Source organism: Panthera onca, chromosome B1 (assembly GCF_046562875.1).
Source record: "Panthera onca isolate mPanOnc1 chromosome B1, mPanOnc1 haplotype 2, whole genome shotgun sequence".
Classification (NCBI taxonomy): domain Eukaryota; kingdom Metazoa; phylum Chordata; class Mammalia; order Carnivora; family Felidae; genus Panthera; species Panthera onca.
In genome coordinates, this window is record NC_138342.1 from 69,303,107 (window position 1) to 69,322,805 (window position 19,699).

The 19,699-nt window shown below is 35.3% G+C and overlaps 1 protein-coding gene across 1 annotated transcript in view; it reads left to right on the top strand.

Moving 5' to 3' along the window:
• The window catches only part of CDS1 (CDP-diacylglycerol synthase 1), a 71,190-nt gene that overhangs the window by 42,047 nt on the left and 9,444 nt on the right, over window positions 1-19,699 (top strand). The window contains exons 6-10 of the mRNA XM_060654676.3: window positions 10,038-10,096; window positions 11,772-11,854; window positions 13,123-13,210; window positions 15,609-15,677; window positions 18,129-18,281. Of these exons, the coding sequence (XP_060510659.3) occupies window positions 10,038-10,096; window positions 11,772-11,854; window positions 13,123-13,210; window positions 15,609-15,677; window positions 18,129-18,281 (452 nt within the window). The remainder of the gene's footprint in view (window positions 1-10,037; window positions 10,097-11,771; window positions 11,855-13,122; window positions 13,211-15,608; window positions 15,678-18,128; window positions 18,282-19,699) is intronic.

Consider the following 19,699-nt stretch of genomic DNA (forward strand, 5'->3'; position numbering starts at 1 on the left):
TGAATTCAAGAACATCAGTAGACTTGTAAAATTAAATCATGGCTAAAGTTAATGCATAATTAAGAATTTTTTCCCCAGACATCCTAGATATCTAATTATCTCAAAGGGTGTTGATGAAATCTTGAGAAAGACATCACAAACAACTGTTCACAGAGGACTCTACCTCCAAAACCATTTACAGTTTTTGAGTTAAAGACAGAATCTGTGCACATAGTGTTGTTCTACACCTTAAACTCAACATATAGATGATAGAAAACTTTCTTTGTCTAAGCTAATATAATGGTTGGTTTGTGTGACAGTTTCTACAATACAGATTCAGTTAAAACTTTTTAAAAACAACTCAGTCGAGTCTAATGTCTCAATATGGGCCACATAATGCAGTGGGCTTCTGATTTCACGTAACATGATATTTGAAATGTTTTGAAAAATTTGGCCACATGAAAGAGTGAGAAAGAGTCATTAAGCTCCAATATTTAATCCTGGGTCCATCTTAATGTCTGTTTTTTGAATTAAGGACTACATGTATTGAATTGGTTAATCACCAACAGTAAATTTTAGAAACAACTTCATTATGATTTCTGTCTCTTCAGTTAGATTCTGACTGAACTCCTTGAATGGAAGTGCTGGTCATATTCATTTTATTCTTTTTTTTTTTGTATCTGGCATATCTTCACTGTTCAATAAATATTTTTTGATTGTCCATTTTTCTGAAATTGCCTCAATCTCATCTTTATGGGCTTTTTAATGCCTTTTTTCTCCTTTACTTCTCCTGACTCGTTTAGAAATCTCATTCATTTTCTTTTTGAATATATTTCTCTCCAGTCTTTTGGGTAATTGGATCTCCCTAACTACCTGGGAACTCTTTGATATACTAGACAACAGGATGTACACATCTTTGTATGGACAGCACTAGGTGCAGTGCTATGTATATAAATGCTGACCAGTAGTAGTAATTAAACATAACTATAGGGGTGCCTGGATGGCTCAGTCTGTTAAGTGTCTGACTTTGGCTTGGGTCCTGATCTCACTGTTCATGGTTTCGAGCCCCCTGTCAGGCTCTTTACAGAGAAGAGCCTGGAGCCTGCTTCAGGTTCTGTGTCTCCCTTACTCTATGCCTCTTTCCTACTCATGCTCTGTCTCTCTCAAAAATAAACATTAAACGTGGCTACAATGAACAAATCAGGAGACTAGATGCTGGCGAGGATGTGGAGAAACGGGAACCCTCTTGCACTGTTGGTGGGAATGCAAACTGGTGCAGCCGCTCTAGAAAACAGTGTGGAGGTTCCTCAAAAAATTAAAAATAGATCTACCCTATGACCCAGCAATAGCACTGCTGGGAATTTACCCAAGGGATACAGGAGTGCTGATGCATAGGGGCACTTGTACCCCAATGTGTATAGCAGCACTTTCAACAATAGCCAAATTATGGAAAGAGCCTAAATGTCCATCAACTGATGAATGGATAAAGAAATTGTGGTTTATATACACAATGGAATACTACGTGGCAATGAGAAAGAATGAAATATGGCCTTTTGTAGCAACGTGGATGGAACTGGAGAGTGTTATGCTAAGTGAAATAAGTCATACAGAGAAAGACAGATACCATATGTTTTTGCTCTTGTGTGCATCCTGAGAAACTTAACAGAAGACCATGGGGGAGGGGAAGAAAAAAAAAAAAGGTTAGAGAGGGAGGGAGCCAAAACATAAGAGACTCAAACTGAGAACAAACTGAGGGTTGATGGGGGGGTGGGAGGGAGGAGAGGGTGGGTGATGGGTATTGAGGAGGGCACCTGTTGGGATTGTTGTATGGAAACCAATTTGACAATAAATTTCATATTTAAAAAAAATAAAAATAAATTAAAAAAAATAAACATTAAAAACAAAATTCAAAACAAAACAAAACAAAAAGCAGGCTCCAGGCTGTCAGCACAGAGCCCGATGTGGGGCTCAAACCCATGAACCATGCCCCAAGAAATACTATTTTTAATTGGAGATGTAACCATTCAGATATTGTTTATTAATTAGGAAAAAAAAGTAAAACTATGTATCCAAATGGACAAAGTTATTCTTTCCATAGGTTTATTGAAATATAGGATAATGAATTTTTTATTAAATTTTTTAAAACGTTTTTATTTATTTTTGAGAGAGTGCAAGCAGGGGAGGGGCAGAGAGAGAGGGAGACACAGAATCTGAAGCAGGTTTCAGGCTCTGAGCTGTCAGTACAGAGCCCAATGAGGAGCTCGAACCCACAAACTGTGAGATCATGACTTGAGCCAAAGTTGGATGCTTAACTAACTGAGCCACCCCAGGCACCCCAGTATAATGTATTTTTACACATTTAAGCATAAAACATACACATAGCTTTATGGTTGTGTATGAAAAAATAAATCTATGTGTTTCTTTTTCAGATTGTTCTTTAAAAATAATATTCCTTAGATATTCTAGGAAAATATACCCTCACCAAATTCAGAAAATTATATTATCTTAATGTATCTTAAGAGTCAGACAATTATAGCCTTTATTAAAGCACCATAAAAAGCTGCATGTTACTGGTGATTTAACAGTGAAATTGGACCAGGTAAAAGTGAGTTACTAAGACTGTCCTAGATAAAAATCACCATTAGGAAAATATCGAATAATTCTGTTAGTGATTTTGTTTGAAGAAATGCTTAAGGGTGAATGGTGTTATATGATCTCAAAAATGAGAAAACCATACATGTGAGAGTGGTATTTGTGAGGCAATAATTCACAGTTAATAATGTTGAGAAGTTCCCACGGTTGTGCTGGGAGAGTCAGAGGGGTCCGTTTGGACAGAAGTAGAGCTTCCAGAAACATCTGTCTTGTCTCTGCTCAGCTCTTACCCCATTAGCCTCTACACCACGTCCAATTTACATTTGCCTCTGTGAACCAATAGCATAAAACAGCACAGAAATTGCATTGTTACTTGAGCCACAAAATAAGTCTACCTGTTAGAGAATAAAATCTTAAAAGCAATAATAATTACTAAAGAGGTTCTTTATGCTACTGGTGATTTCAAAGCCATGAATTTCATGTTTTAATCTGTACCTCCTCCCAGTTTCTTTCTTTGTCTCAAGAAAGTGACCTAGGGCTTTCAGTTGTGCTTCCATTTGAAAATGTTCCCATGTTTATCTTGCAGTTCAGTCAGTCACATTAACTCCATAGGTGACACATAGGAGGTGAGATAGGATCTGGGAGCCAGTATGTATTTTCTTCCTTTGTCATTTTCCTTTACACTGACATTTCGAATTAGCTTTCAAAAAATAGCTAAAGGAAGCTGCTGGTTGATTATTTACTCTGGTCAGTGTAGTATCCACCTTGGTTGCTCTAGTAGGTAGAATGGCCTTGGTAAATATAACTTAGATATATGAAAGCTAGTGTTTATTTCATATGGGATAGATTACCTGACAATTCGTTTTCTATCTTGGGGAACTCACAGTAAGGATATCGTAGAATAGAATGCATGGATGGCTACTTAACTGAAGTTAAACTTAATTTATGTATTTGCAATATCTACTTCTGTAAAGGAATATTTCTCTTTAGAAGTTTACTGATATCTTAGGCAAAAAGTGCTTCCCGTTGCCTCTCCTTATTTTGTATATGATTATTTCACTGAATTAGGTATAATTTTTATTTAGTAAAATGTTATTGTAATAAATTTGTGGGATATAAACATAAACCCAAACACATTTGCTGCTTGTAAATCTTTAAATTATTAAGAATATTATGGGGGCGCCTGGGTGGCTCAGTCGGTTAAGCAGCTGACTTCGGCTCAGGTCATGATCTTGCACTCCGTGAGTTTGAGCCCCACGTCGGGCTCTGTGCTGACCGCTCAGAGCCTGGAGCCTGTTTCAGATTCTGTGTCTCCCTCTCTCTCTGACCCTCCCCCATTCATGCTCTGTCTCTCTCTGTCTCAAAAATAAATAAACGTTAAAAAAAAAACAAAACAATATGTTTTACTACAGTTATAATATGGTTCCGAGAAGTTTCAATTCATTCTTAACCTGAATCTTACTAATAAGGATTTATGGAGCCACATGGCTCTTCAGAGTCTGTAGGATCTGAGGGTTTAACTGTTCTGTAGCCCTGTGATTTTCAGACAGTTAATAAAGTCCTTTGTGCATTTTTCTTCATACATAAAATGAAGATAATAATAGATACTTACCATCATAGGGATGTTAGAAGCATTAAATGAGGTGATATTTGTAAAATGCTTAAATGAGAGCCTGAAACATAATAAGTGTTCAGTAGATGTTAGCTGCCATATAATTAGTATCAATTTTTGGTCTTATGTAGAGATTAAAACATTCTGTACATACACCTGATGGACTGATAAAGCAAGTAAGTTTTTTTTTCATAATAATACTTTGTGGTTTTTTAATATAGTTGACACACAATATTATATTAGTTTCAGGTGTACAACAAAGTGATTTGATAAGTTTATACCCTATGCTATGCTCACCATAAGTATAGCTACCATTTGTCACCATACAATGCTATTACAATATCACTGACTATATTTCTTATGCTGTGCCTTTTATTCCTGTGACTTACTCATGCCATGAGTGGAAGCCTATATCTCCCACCCACCTTCACATACTTTGCCCATTCTCCCACCACCTTCCTTCTATTAACTGTCAATTTATTTTCTGTATTTGTAGGTCAGATTCTGGGTTTTTGCTTATTTACTCATTTGTTGTTGTTAGATTCCACATATGAATATAATTATATGGCATTTGCCTTCCTCTGACTTATTTCACTTACCATAATACTCTAGGTCTGTCCATGTTGTTGCAGTGGGAAGAGCTCATCCTTTTTATGGCCAAGTAATATTCCTGTGTGTGTGTGTGTGTGTGTGTGTGTGTGTGTGTACACACACGTATATAGCCACATTGCCACATATTCCTAACCTGTCTATTGATGGACACTTACGTTCCTTCCATGTCTTGGCTATTGTAAATAATGCTGCCATAAACATAGGGTGCATGTATCTTTTCAAATTAGTGTCTTTGTTTTCTTTGGGTAAATACCCATTAGTGGAATTTTTGATTCATGTGGTATTCCTATTTTTAATTTTTTGAGGAACCTTCATACTGTTTTAGACAGTGGCTGTAACAATTTACACTCCCATCAACAGTGTATGAGGGTTTCTTTTTCTCCATATCCTTGCCAGTGCTTGTTATTTCTTGTCTTTTTAATTTGAGCCATTCTAATGGGTATGAGGCGATAGCTTGTTGTGGTTTTGATTTGCATTTCCCCGATTTTAGTCATGTTGAGCACTTTTTCAGTGTGTTGGAAAAATGTCTGTTCAGGTCCTGAATTTTCTTAATTGGATTGTTTGTGTTCTTTTGGTGTTGAGTTGTAGAAGTTCTTTATACATTTTGGATACTAACCCTTTATTGGATAAATCATTTGCAAATATCTTTTCCCATTCAGTAGGTCTCCTTTTATATTGCTGATGGTTTCCTTTGCTGTACAAAAGCTTTTTATTTGGTAGTCCCAGTAGTTTACTTTTGCTTTTGTTTCCCTTGCCTTAGGAGACACATCTAGAAAAATATTGCTATGGCTGATGTCAGAGAAGTTACTGCCTGTGCTTTCTTCTAGGATTTTTATGATTTCAGGTCTCACATTTAGGTCTTAAATCCATTTTGAGTTTATTTTTTTGTATGGTGTTAAGAAATGGTCTAGTTTCTTTTGTATGTTTGCATGTCCAGTTTTTCCCAGATCTGTTTATTGAAGAAACTATCTTTTTCCCATTTTATATGTTTGCTTCCTTTGTCATAGATTAATTGACCATATAATCAGGAATTTATTTCTGGTGTCCCTATTCTGTTCCATTGATCTGTGTGTCTGTTTTTGTGTCAGTACTATACCATTTTGATTACTGCAGCTTTGTATAGTATATCTTGAAACCTGGGAGTATGATACCTCCAGCCTTTTTTTTTTTCCCCTCAAGATTACTTTGGCTATTTGGGGTCTTTTGAGGTTCCATACAAATTTTAGTATTATTTGTTCCAGTTCTGCGAAGAATGCTTGGTATTTTGGTATTTTGTTAGGAATTGCATTGAATCTGTAGATTGATTGGGGTAATATGGACATTTTAACAATATGAATTATTATGATCCATGAGCATGGAATATCTTTACATTTGTTTGTGTTATCTTCAATTATTTTCATCAGCGGTTATAATTTTCAGAGTACAGGTCTTTCACTTCTTTTGTTAAATTTATTTCTAGGTATTTTCTTCTTTCTGGTGCAACTGTAAAATGGTCTTGTTTTCTTAATTTCTTTTTCTGCTACTTCATTATTAGTGGGTAGAAACACTATTGATTTCTAGGCGTTAATTTAATATCCTGTAACTTTACTGAATTCATTTATTACTTCTGGTAGTATTTGGGTGGGGTCTTTAGGATCTCCTGTATATAGTATCATGTCTTGATCCCCGTTTAACCTCTTAACAAATATGGATGCCTCTTCTTTCTTTTTCTTGTCTGATTGCTGTGGCTTGGACTTCCAGTACCATGTTGAATAAAAGTGGGGAGCATGGACATCCTTGTCTTGTTTGTAATCTTAGAGGAAAAACTCACAGTTTTTCACATTGAGTGTGATGTTAGCTGTAGGGTGTGTGTGTGTGGGTGTGTGTGTGTGTGTACACATACATACTCTAACCCTACTTTGTTGAGACTTTATCATTAATGGATGTTGGGTTTTGTCAAATGCTTTGCAACTATTGAGATGATCATATGATTCTTGTCCTTCATTTTATTGATGGTGGTGTATATCTTGTTGGTTGATGAGTTAATATTGAACCATCCTTGCATTTCTGTAATAAATTCCCCTTGATCCTGGTGAATCTTTATAATGTATTGTTGTTGTATGTGGTTTGCTAATGTTTTATTGGGGATTTTTGCATCTGTGTTCAGGAATGTTGGCCTGTAGTTTTTGGTTTTTTTGTGTGATGTCTTTGTCTGATTTTTGTGTCAGGGTAATGCTGGCTTTGTAGAATATATTTGGACATTTTTCTTCTATTTTTTGAAATAGTTTGAGGAGAATAGGTATTAAATGTTTTCTGAATGTGAGTCTGTCTAGTCCAGAACTTTAATTTTTTGGTAGTTTTTTACTAGTGATTCAATTTCTTATAATCAGTTTCTTTAGATTTTCTATTCCTGTTTAGTTTTAGAAGATTGTGTATTTCTAGAAATTTATCCATTTCATCTATCCATTTCTTCTAGATTGTCTTATTCGTTGGCATATAATTTTTCATAGTATTCTCTTATAATCCTTTGTGTTTCTCTAGTTTTAGCTGTTACTCCTCTCTTGTTTCTGATTGTATGTATTTGGGTCTTTTCTCTTTTTTTTATGAGTGTGGCTAAGGATGTATCTTAATTTTGTTTATTTTTTCAAAGAACCAGTTCTTGGTTTCACTGACTTTTTTTCCTACTGTGGTTTTTAGTCTCTATGTCATTTATTTCTGCTCTGCTCTTTATTGTTTCCTTTTTTCCTACTCACCTTGGGCTTTGCTTGTTCTTCTTCTAGTTCCTTTAGGTGAAGGTTAGGTTATTTATTTGAGCTTTCTTCTTTCTCGAGGTAGCTCCTTATCACTATGTATTTTCCTCTTAGAACTACTTTCACTGTGTTCCAAACATTTTGGATCATTGTGTTTTCATTTTCATTTGTCTCCATGTATTTTTTTTTTAATTTCTTCTTTGATTTCCTTTGGCCCATTAGTTGTTAGGATCATATTGTTTAGCCTCCATATGTTTGTGTTGTTTCCATTTTTTCCTTGTGATTTACTTCTAGTTTCATACCATTGTGATTGGAAAAGATACATGGTCTCAGTCTTCTTAAATTTATTGAGGTTTGTTTTGTGGCCTAATATGTGCTCTATTCTGGAGAGGTTCCAAGTGCACTTAAAAAGAATGTGTATTCTGTTGTTTTTAGATGGAATGCTCTGTATGTATCTCTTATGTTTATCTGGTCCCATGTGTCGTTCAAAGGCACTGTTTCCTTTGTTGATTTTCTGCCTGGATGATCTACCCATTGATGTAACTGGTGTGTTAAAGTCCTTCAATATTATTGAATTACCATCAATTTTTCCCTTTGTGTCCATTAATATTTGCTTTAGGTGCTCCAGTGTTAGGTGTATAGATGTTTATAATTGGTATATCCTCATGTTGGATTGACCCCTTTATCATTATATAATGCCCTTCTCTGTCTCTTGTTACATTCTTTGTTTTAAAGTCTACTTTGTTTGATATAAGTATTGCTATGCTGGCTTTTTTTTTCCCCACTTATGTTTGCATGGTAGATGTTTTCCCATCTCTTCCCTTTCAGTCTGTATGTGTCTTTACTTTTTTTTTTTATGTTTATTTATTTTGAGAGAGAATGAGTGGGGGAGAAGCAGACAGAGAGGGAGAGAGAGTCCCAAGCAGGCTCTGCACTGTCAGCACAGACTCTGACATGGATCTTGATCCTACAAACCAGAAGATCATGACCTGAGCCTAAATCAAGAGTCGGATGTAGGGGCGCCTGGGTGGCGCAGTCGGTTAAGCGTCCGACTTCAGCCAGGTCACGATCTCGCGGTCCGTGAGTTCGAGCCCCGCGTCAGGCTCTGGGCTGATGGCTCGGAGCCTGTTTCCGATTCTGTGTCTCCCTCTTTCTCTGCCCCTCCCCCGTTCATGCTCTGTCTCTCTCTGTCCCAAAAATAAATAAAAAACATTGAAAAAAAAAAAAAAAAAGAGTCGGATGCTTAAATGACTGAGCTACCCAGGCACCTCCCCCATATGTATCTTTAGATCTGAGGTGAATCGCTTGTAAGCAGCACACAGATGGGCCTCTTTTCTTTATACATTCTGTCATCCTATGTCTTTTGATTGGAACATTTAGGCCATTTACATTTAAAGTAATTGTTGATAGATATTGCCATTTTATTACTTGTTTTCTGGCTGTTTTTGTATCTCTTCTCTATTCCTTCTTGCTCTCCTTCTTTGTGATTGATAAGTTTCAATAGTCTTATGTTTGACTTTCTTTCTCTTTGTTTACTGTGTCGATTACAGATCTTAGGTTTGTGGTTATCATGAGACTCATATATAACATCCTAAGTAGCAGTCTACATTAATTTAATGGTCATTTAAGTTCAAACACATTCTTTAAAAAAAAAAAAACAACAGAAAAATAAACAAACACCTTTTCTTTTCCTTTTTTTACTCCCCCCGCCATGTATTATATGTATGTGATCATATTTTACATCTTTTTATTCATAATTTTCTTATGTTTACTTATGGCAATTTCTTTTCTACTTAAGGAGGCCCCTTTAATACTTCTTGTAAGACTCTTTTATCTTCTGTTTGGGAAACTCTTTATTTTTTCTTTAAATTTAAATGATATACTTGCCAGATAGAGTATTCTTGGTTGTATGATTTTTTCCTTTCAGCACGTTGAATATGTCATGCCACTCCCTTCTGGCCTGCAAAGTTCCTGCTGAAAAATCAGCTGATAGCCTTATAGGTTTTCCCTTGGAGGTTTCTCTCTATGCAGATAACTTTTATTCAGCTGAAATTCAAGATCTGTTTTTTCATGTTCACATATTTGCAAGAGACTAATTCTCTTAATGCAGGGGATGTTTATTGAATTTATGTCATGGAATATAGTAGGCATTTTGGAGAATACAAGATCATTTCACTCAAGAAACTTTTATTTAAAATGCTTATTATAAGGGGCACCTGGATGGCTCAGTAGGTTATGTGTCGGACTCCTGATCTCAGCTCAGGTATTGAGCTCAGGGCCTTCATTTAGTTCAAGCCCCACATTGGGCTCCAAACTGGACATGAAACCTACCTAAAAAAAAAAATAAAAAAAAATAAAAAAAATAAAATGCTTAATATGAGTAGGAGAGGGTGACCTATGAGTAAGTGCTAAACTATATCTAGAGGTGGTTCAGAAAATTGGCTTATGTGAGCTCAGTGAATCTTACATTTTGTAACAAATTGCACAAGCGCATGTGTTTTGTTCTTGAACAGGTTTCTGCATGTTTGTGCTGAGCTTGGTGAAGAAACATTATCGTCTGCAGTTTTATATGGTCTGTATTAACTATTATTCTGTAGTCACTGTGTATAATAAAAACACTCACCTTTAATTTTTTTTTTCTGTAGTGAGTAGATCTAATCTGCTAGTTGGTGTTTTGCCTAATGTGGGGGCATTTCAGTTTTGGTTGACTATTAAATACAAAAGGTTTAAGTTGTAAAGTTTTTGAAGGTTTAAAAATTTTAACTGTTTTCAAAGTTTCCCAAACTCTTTCTTTGAATATTTTCAAAGGCTATAAAATGAAAATCAAATATTTGAAGCATGTTCATAGTCTCCTGAACAGTTAGTAAGGAAAACACATACCATGTTTTTCTAGAGAAAGTATCTATGTTTATTTGTTGTTAGCCTGAGCATAAAGAGAACAGAACATATATTTTCTTGGTAGTTGTGGTTAGTCACACAGTTGATTGCATAATTCTTTTTGCCCTAAGGTTTTTTTTTTGCACTGTATCATTGAAGTATGTTCAGTGTTTAATAAAATTTATCACTGTGCATTATGAACTTATTTTCTTAAAAGCTGGCTAATTATAAGATTATAAAATGCAAAATATAGTATTTAAATCTGTGAATTTATGTGTTAGGCTTATTTTGGATTTGTATATATTTCCTATTCTTTATGCTTTGCTTTTCTCCATTAAGACATTCTATTGAGCATCTTCACTGGGAAACTAGAATTTCTTACATTTCTAATTTCTGGGGATCTTGAGAGGAGATTAAAATTCTCCATAAGAATCTAGAAATCATCAAGACAAGTTAGAAATAATAGAATGTGCTATGAAAATATAAATGGTGCCTACTGAAAAAAATTAAATATACATTTTGAAGAAACCAGATAAAGAAATAAGATAAAAAGAATTGGATCTTTTATACAGATAAAAAACAAAACAAAACAACTAATATATTATTTGCCAAAATGGGAAATAAGTTATGAATAAATCAAAATATTAAGAATTATGAACATTTTATAAATTCTAATCAAAATTGTAAGACAAACATATAGAAACATTAGTTTTTTTCATTCATATTGTCCTCATACTGATGATGCTAAAAATTACTAAAGTGACATCTCTCAGGCTAGATGGACTTGATGAGACACACAAGTCTTTGAAAATCTGAAATCAAATACTGTCATTGAATAGTGCTGTGAAGACCAGTTTTCGAGAATGAAGAGCTGGCACTTAAGGGTAATTGGTCCCTGCTGGTTTGAGTTATTTGAAGTCAGAAATAACTCCTAATGTGAAAAAGCTACCATAGTGAATTCTGAAAGAAAAATCATTTTCAGCATTTTTAATAACTGCAGAATGCCAAGGAAAATGTTTCTCTCTCAATTCTGAAACAACCACCATAACTTTCTCATTATCATTTTTAACTAATGACTCAAGATTATTGTATATTTTGTATATGTTTTTAAATTTAGTAGTGTATCAATACTGTTAGCTTTCTATTTGTGTATGAATTAAGATTACTTTGTTAAATGTCTTCATGGTTTTAAGGTTCCAGTAGGCACCAAAATGAATATAATTTACTAACAGCATTTATTCTGTATGACCCTACCTTTTAAAATTTGACTGAAAGTCATGCTAGAAACTTGTGTTTCAAAATTGCTGTTGCTCCAGGGCTGCACTGATGAGTTGTGTTCACTAATTGTTTTGTTCTTGGGCTATTAACAGTTCGCATGGACTCATGTCACTTTACTGATAACAGTTACCCAGTCACATCTTGTCATCCAAAATCTGTTTGAAGGCATGATATGGTAAGGGGACAGTGTTATGCTGCTTTGTATTTATATCCTAGCCTTTTTAAAGCTCTTTCACATTGGACAGTGTCTTTCAGATTTCTACTAAAATGTACTCTCTGTTGTTGCTCTATTTCATTAAAATGTCTTCCTGAGTTTTGCTTACCATTTGACATCTGAAGACAAATGCTTTGTTAACAACTTGAAAACCCTTCTTATTCGGGTTCCAAATAAAATGCAGGAAGTCTTCCTAAAAGCTCCCACAAATTAACATTTTCGGGTGTTACTGCACCTTAGTGTGCCTTTTTACAAAGCACACATAGACTTTAAAAAGAGTATATTATTTTTGTGGAATGCAAAAAGTACATGAACGTTTGCTTGTCAGCAAACAGAATGCTGGCAATGTATTTTCTCTGGGTGAAAGTTGGGTAGGTTTTACTCTGCCTTTACACAGGAGTAGGTGTCCAGATTTCAGATGGAGTTACTTGCTACATAGCAGTGCCTTGCAGATTCAGAAAGCATTTTTGTTTAAAATTATGAAAGTTATTAGTTAAAAATCAGAGTGGAGAAACACTTACGCTTTAAGAAATCTGACCATATTTTCCCTGCATTCTTTTAAGTCCATTAATTAAAATCTTTTACAGTTGATAGGTTTTGTCAAGATAAAACCCTTCACAGCTCTGTGTTTTAATTTGTTTATACTGAGGTGTGTGTATAAAGATTGTCTTCTGTATGCAGACTTTTAATTGATGGGGAGCAGTTACTGAAATTAGTAGGTTCCGTACAATTAGTAGGGTTTCATGTAACTATAGGCTAAGATAGAATTGAAATTGATAATTATTCCTGAAAAAGAATTTTTATTAAGAGCTTGGTATAAATTTATGAAGATTATACTGTGTCTAAACAGATGACTTATTTCCATTTTGAAAGACCGCTTTTTAAATTCTTTGTTCTATTTATAACTTGTTCCTCATAAAAGTAAAATTTAAAAGTCTATAGCTATAGAAATGGATTGCTTAATATTAAAATTAAATTGATTATTTAATATTTTCCTTAGCAATATTCTCCTGGTATGTTAGTTTATTTATAGATTTTGCTCTGCTGAATTGCTTAATGGGAAAATTTACTTGATACTTATTGTTTCTACTAATGTTTTGGCAAGTGTTATGTTCTGGATGAGGCTGCAGTATAATCCAAAGGGCTATTGCATTGGTTCAATAGGAGTCATAAACCTATATAAATGTTTGCCACTTAATCATATGGACTTTTTTCTGATTTTTTTTAAGGTTCCTTGTTCCAATATCAAGTGTTATTTGCAATGACATAACTGCTTACCTTTTTGGATTTTTTTTTGGGAGGACTCCATTAATTAAGGTAATGGAACAACATCACAAGCAAGCCATTACCATAACCTTAAAGATTAGCCACTGGAGAAGATCTCCAACAATTTGGTGCTGTTGCACATTTTTATTTCTGAGGTGCTTTGATTTTCCTTAGCTGTGTTTAACAGCCATAGTGTAGAGGCAGTGAGCCATGTTTCCCAGTGATTCCATGTGGATTCTTAGATAACCTGTTAGCTCCTCAGTAAGGACCTGACTCCATCATTTGTCCTCTGTCTTGTGAAGAAGGCTCATTTCATCTTTCTGCTGGTTTCTTTCTGTTAGCTATAGTGCAATTCTTCTTCATTCCCCAGCAACCCTACAAACAAGCCTTTCCTAGACTCTGCTCTCCCCTGTCACTGTCTTCTCTATCACCTCCTTTACCAAATTTTTTTTAAAAGTGTACACTTCATCACCTTCCCATAGTCCTGTCCACTTGTAAGACTTTTACACCCAAGCTTATTTTGAAAAAATTTGAGGCCCTACAATAAAATACTGATAATGCACGTAATAAGGAAAGGTTAAGATAAGGGAAAGGAAAATACATGTGAAAAGACCATGTTGTTTTGCCTTAGATTTGGTTCTGCTTACATTCAGTGGAGGCAAAGAAAGAAATGAATTAATGAATTATACAGTGCTCATTTTGGGGAAGAAAGAAACAAACTGATTCCTCATGGAAAAATAGACCTTTTACTAGAACTGATTACCTTTAAACAAACTTTTCATGTTGGGGCTTTAGATAGGGTTCTCCCCATTCATGTATTGTCCAAAGTCTTTAATAATATCCCCACGAATATTTTGGTTGGCTATTTTGATGTTACTGTATGAAGGCAGTTTGGAGGGACTGGGACAATTGTGCAGATACAAAACCTGTTTGTTAAGAATGATACAAGAGTAGCTTAAGTGTTCCCAGAGGAACACATGGATGTGCCTGTCCTTTAAAAGTCTTCCATAAGTTCTTCCCCATGTAAGAGTCCAGCAGCATACAGCATCAGGCTGAGCTATAGGGAGGGATACAGCAAGCAAGGTATATATATATATTTTTAAAAGTTTCTAAAGCTGCTGTAGCATCAGGGCAAGTGATTAAATATTCACTTCTGTACCAGATAAGTTTTTGGCTTAGAAAGCCTTCAGAGAGGCTGTTATGGTTGTAGAGGAGTCTTACTGTTTGATTTTGGACACAGATTTCTAGTGAATTTACCAGGCTGGATTAGTTGTATGATATACCCATATGTGATTAAGCAAGTTAACCCCTAAATCAGTTTTATATAGGTCAATTTAATTTGAGAAGTCATCTTTAAAATAATCAACAGGCACTTTTGAATTTGAGTCAACTACTTCATGACAGTAATACTGAATCATCCTAGGAAATTGTCTCTGTGGCAGAATTGTTATCAGATTTGTCAAGAAACCATTTCTGTCAACACTTTGGCTTTGGGTTTTATGAACATCATTAGGACAAAAGGTCTATAAAGAGATCATGTAGATTAGCCTGTCACCTGTTTCTGTCTGCAGAAACTTCTGTCTGATATTTATTTGGCTTCTGTCCCCACCCATCCACTGAAAGAGTCATCACAGAGGCCATCAGTGATCTCCCCATACATCAGTCCTTATCATATAGGGCACCTCAGGCAGTTAGAGCTGTGCACTCCCAAATCTTTTCCTCCTGCCCCTGCATCACTGATTTCCAAACTTTCCTCCAGATTTCTCTGCCTGAATGCCCCATTGACTGAGAAACAATAGCCGGAATCTGAAACAGTATCTATTATTAGAAGCACAACATGTTCCTTTCTTCATGGAGACAGACATAGATTGTGACCCAAGGGAGAAGGATATGTGAATACTTGTGGAGCAAATACTGTATCTGGAGTGTTTTGCCATTTCAGGAAGAGGTCTGTTGAATGCATGGCATTTTTGAGAATATATGAAAATCTCATGTGCTGCAATGTCTGTGTTTTGTTATACTCATTCTTCTATTTTTTGTCAGTAGTAGGTCAATACAGACCATATGTACTTGGAATGACTATATCTCACCCTTATTGCAAGAACCACCCTATTGTGGGGGTTTATATAAGCATAAAAGTCATGGGACGATGATTTCAATATAGAGTTCATAGTTCTTTGGGAGAGAAAAAAATAAATTGAGGTTATTTATACAGAAACATATATTCACAGTTTGAGGGTCTAAAATGTGTTAGATATTACTAGAGAAATTTGTACAAATAAATCGGGATCATGGAATGAAAGAAAAAGGTTTCCAAAGCCATTCCATCAAGAAAAAAGTACGGAGAGATGTATAAGGTATTGTGGGAATTCACTGAAAACAATTTGCCATATGTATTTGTGTGTTTTGTGAGTGTAGTAACTTTTTAATTTTATTTGGCCTTTTTTAGTTGTCTCCTAAAAAGACTTGGGAAGGATTCATTGGCGGTTTCTTTTCCACAGTCGTGTTTGGATTCATTGTGAGTTTTACTGAGATGTTTATTTTATTTATATTTTGAAAATGGTGGCAAATTTATCAATCTATTTTGAACCTAAAAAAATTGAACCACAAAATGCTAATAATGTATTTATTGAAACCCATTAAACAGAGCCAATTCTGTACTCCAGTAGTTCTCATCATGGCCTCATATCAGAATTACCTGGGGAGAGGGGTGCCTGAGTGACTCCATTGGTTAAGTGTTCAACTCTTGATTTCAGCTCAGGTCATGATCTCAGGGTTTTGAGATCAAGCCCTACAATAGGCTCCCTGTTGGGTGTAGAGCCTGCTTAAGATTCTCTCTCTCTCTCCCTCTACCCACACCCTCCCTCTTAAGTAAATAAGTAGGGGCGCCTGGGTGACTCAGTCAGTTAAGCGTCCAACTTAGCTCAGGTCATAATCTTGTAGTTCATGAGTTTGAGCCTTGTGTTGGGCTCTTTGGTGACAGCTCAGAGCCTGGAGCCTGCTTCGGATTCTGTGTCTCCCTCTCTCTGCCCCTCTCCTGCTCATGCTCTGTCACTCTCTCTCAAAAATAAACAAACATTAAAAAAAAAAAAAACTTTAAAAATATGTAAATACATACATACATACATCTTAAAAAAAAAAAAAAAGAAAAATAGAATTGTCTGCGTTGCTTATACAAAATATATGTCCCAGCCCTATCCCGTCAGTGGACTCCCTGTTAATTCTGACGTACAGCTAGATTTGAGACCCGCTGTTGTGCTGTTGTGTTTGGCAGTTTCTAACAGCTGTTCTGCCTTATGGGGGACACAGGGACACAGGTGCTGGGACAAGTGGTGGCTTTGAGAAAAGCAGAGAATATAAACGATGTTGAAGAACTCTGTCTCCTTAATGCATGCTGGCTAATTGATTTAGTGGGGGTGTTTACTGCTATAAACCCAACTTGCAGGAAAAGTTTGATAAAAATAATTGACATTTACTTTTAGCCATGCATAATAGATATTAACATTTTAATAATTAGTGTACAATTATGGAATTTATGTTTGCATTAAAAGAGGTCTCATGAGAATTAATAAAGATACAGTAAAATGGCTGGATAGAAGTATGCAAAAAAAATAACTGGTTGGAAGTTTAATTTTTAAAGAGTCTAGTCCCTGATAGTTCTAGAATATATTCTGTAGCCAGATGTGGAATAACTGGTAACAACATGGAGCTTTGAGAGGGAGCAAAATACAAATAAGTGGAAATGTGCCAGGTTCCTGGATGGGAATACTACCATAATTGCCCTGTTTAATTCGTAAGTTTAGTTGATTCTCAAGAAAGTGGCAATAGAATTGAGTAAAATTATTCTGATGTTTATGTGGTAGAATACTGATGAGATAATAATTGATAAATAGAACAATGAAAAGAGATCCAGGCTTGTCCAACGTTTTTACATCACAAAGCAGGTATAATTAGAATATTAAGTTAAATAATACTATAAGAATGTGGTATTAGTATCATTAAAGACTTATTTAGAAATACTACAAGAATAGCCATATCATTAGAAGAAAATAAAGAGCTACTCTATAAGAATATTGGCTGCAGAATAAGAGGGTAACTGTTGTCTGGCAATTTAAATTTATAATGAAATATTTTATGTATCTTCTCCCATGGCTGAGGATAGCTAGTTTTAAAAATTGTAGTGATATGGCTATAAGAATACTTCAGTAATAGTTTCCTGGGTTGGTTAAAAACAATGGTGTTTTTCACTTATTAGTAATTTTGAATAACCAGTTGTTTATTGTTGAAATTAATGTAACCATAATTTATGCAATAAACTTCAGTCCTGTACTCTCTCATCCCTTTATAATTGTTAGCTTCTGCTAACATTCATTATGTGTACTTTAAAAAAGTAAAACCTTGCTGTAATACAGCAGTTTTCTTTTTCTCTCTTTCCCCTTCCTTCTTTTTGTTGTCATACAAAGATTGTAAGATCACTGATTTCCAAAACCTTTTTCTTTTCTTTCTTTCTTCCTTTCATTCTCTCTGTCTCTCTCCCTCTCTCTCCCCTTCCTCCCTCCTTCCCTTCCTTTCCCTTCCTTCCTTCCTTCCTTCCTTCCTTCCTTCCTTCCTTCCTTCACGGAAAGAGGCAGAGGGAAAGAGAGAATCTTAAGCAAGGCTCCATGCTCAGCACAGAGCCCAATGCTGGGCTCTGGGATCGTGACCTGAGATGAAATCAAGAGTCAGATGCTCAACTGACTGAGCCCCTCAGGCGCCCGGAAAACCTTTTTGCTTTCTAGTGGCTTTTCAGAGTCTTTTATTGGGTCATTTATGACCATCTGACTTTTAAAATACATAGCAAAATGTGAATGCAAAGAAATTTTGGCATTCTGTCTCTGGTCTTTCTGACACATTATGATAGTTAAGAAATATGATAGATGGACAGATTTTTTTCATTCAATGTTTCATGGACTCCTGCTTTGTTATTCAGGCTGCCTACATGTTATCCAAATATCAGTACTTCGTCTGCCCAGTGGAATACCGAAGTGATGTAAACTCCTTCGTTACAGAATGTGAACCCTCAGAACTTTTCCAGCTTCAGAGTTATTCACTTCCTCCCTTTCTAAAGGTGGTGTTGAGACAGGTAAGATAAACATAGTTAAGGATCCTGCATCCCAAAGTTTAAGGTTCATTTAAAAATAGGACTAAACTTTTTCCAAGAAATCAATTTGTACAGAATTTTAAATTCAATGATACAGAAGTGGTATCACTGTCTACTTAGCATCAATAATATTTTCTATTCCCTTGTGACTTCCCTTTCTCAAACATAAAATGAATATTACTATCACAAACCAGTTGTCTCTTAGGAATTTACTTGATAGTTTGATTACTGATGGTAATTTATCTTGTATTTTTTTGAAAATATTTTTCAGTATTTCTTAGATTTCTACCAATCAAATGGTTTACAGTGAGCTTCCCTTGTAACTGGTATGAATTGACTCAATTTAAAGCGTAATTAAAATTCAGCAGCTCAAATTCCCTTCATTTTTAGGGGACCTGTACTATACAGAAAGCAGCTGCTTCTAAGAAATCAGTTTACCTTCAAAAAGCACACTGTTGGCATTTAAAAGCAATACTGACATCTCTCACTGAAGGATGTTGACAAGCTGTCTGGTAGAACCCTGCTGATCCATGCCATCAGGACTGGTGGTTGGTTGGTTGGTTAAAGTGGGGATGAAACAGTTGGGTGTGTACTGTGTACCTGTGTGTATCTGAAATATTTTTAACTAAAATCCACAATTTTGAGGAGCAGATTAACCAGTAAATTATTTCTCTCCTTGAGTGTTCAATGCACGGATTCCAAGAATTGTTTTCAGTGTCCAAGCCATCTGTTATCTGCTGTAAAACTTTTTGACACTACTGATCTTTGCTTTGGGGTAAGGCCTTCACTTTGAGAATGGGTCCAGAGATTGGTGGTCTAAAGAATCTTTCTTAAACCACAGTACTTATGCACTGTCTACAACTTGTAGTTTCAGTTTCTTTAAAATGGAGCAAGAACCAAGCATTTACAAAATAATTAGACTGTTGAATTCTTCTCAATTTTTGTTATCTCGTCTCTGAATCTTTTATAACTGTCTTGCTGATGCTCAATTTGGTGGTCTTTTTGAAAGCAGGTTTGAGACAAAGACCAAATTTCCTTTTATTTTGTCATACAAAATTAAAGTGAAATAAAATACAGAATTAAAATATATAATTACAAAGTTCTACTGGTAAGAAACAAATTCAGAAATCAACTCAACCGATTCTTAGTAAGCCTACAGCTCAAGTGTTGTAGAAGTTTCTAGATAAACTAGAGTATCCTATCAACTGCAAGAGTTGAGTGTTCCAAGTGCTGCCAGTATGCCTACGGAGGGAATGGAGAGTGCTGGCTACGTAGAGAATGGTATTGAGAGCGTGCAAAATATTTTTCTCCCACGATCCTGAAAGTTTGTGAAGTTAACAAAAATGTGGCAAATGGTTTGACTTAGTATTTATATCATGGTTCTTAGTTTAGGTGGCATG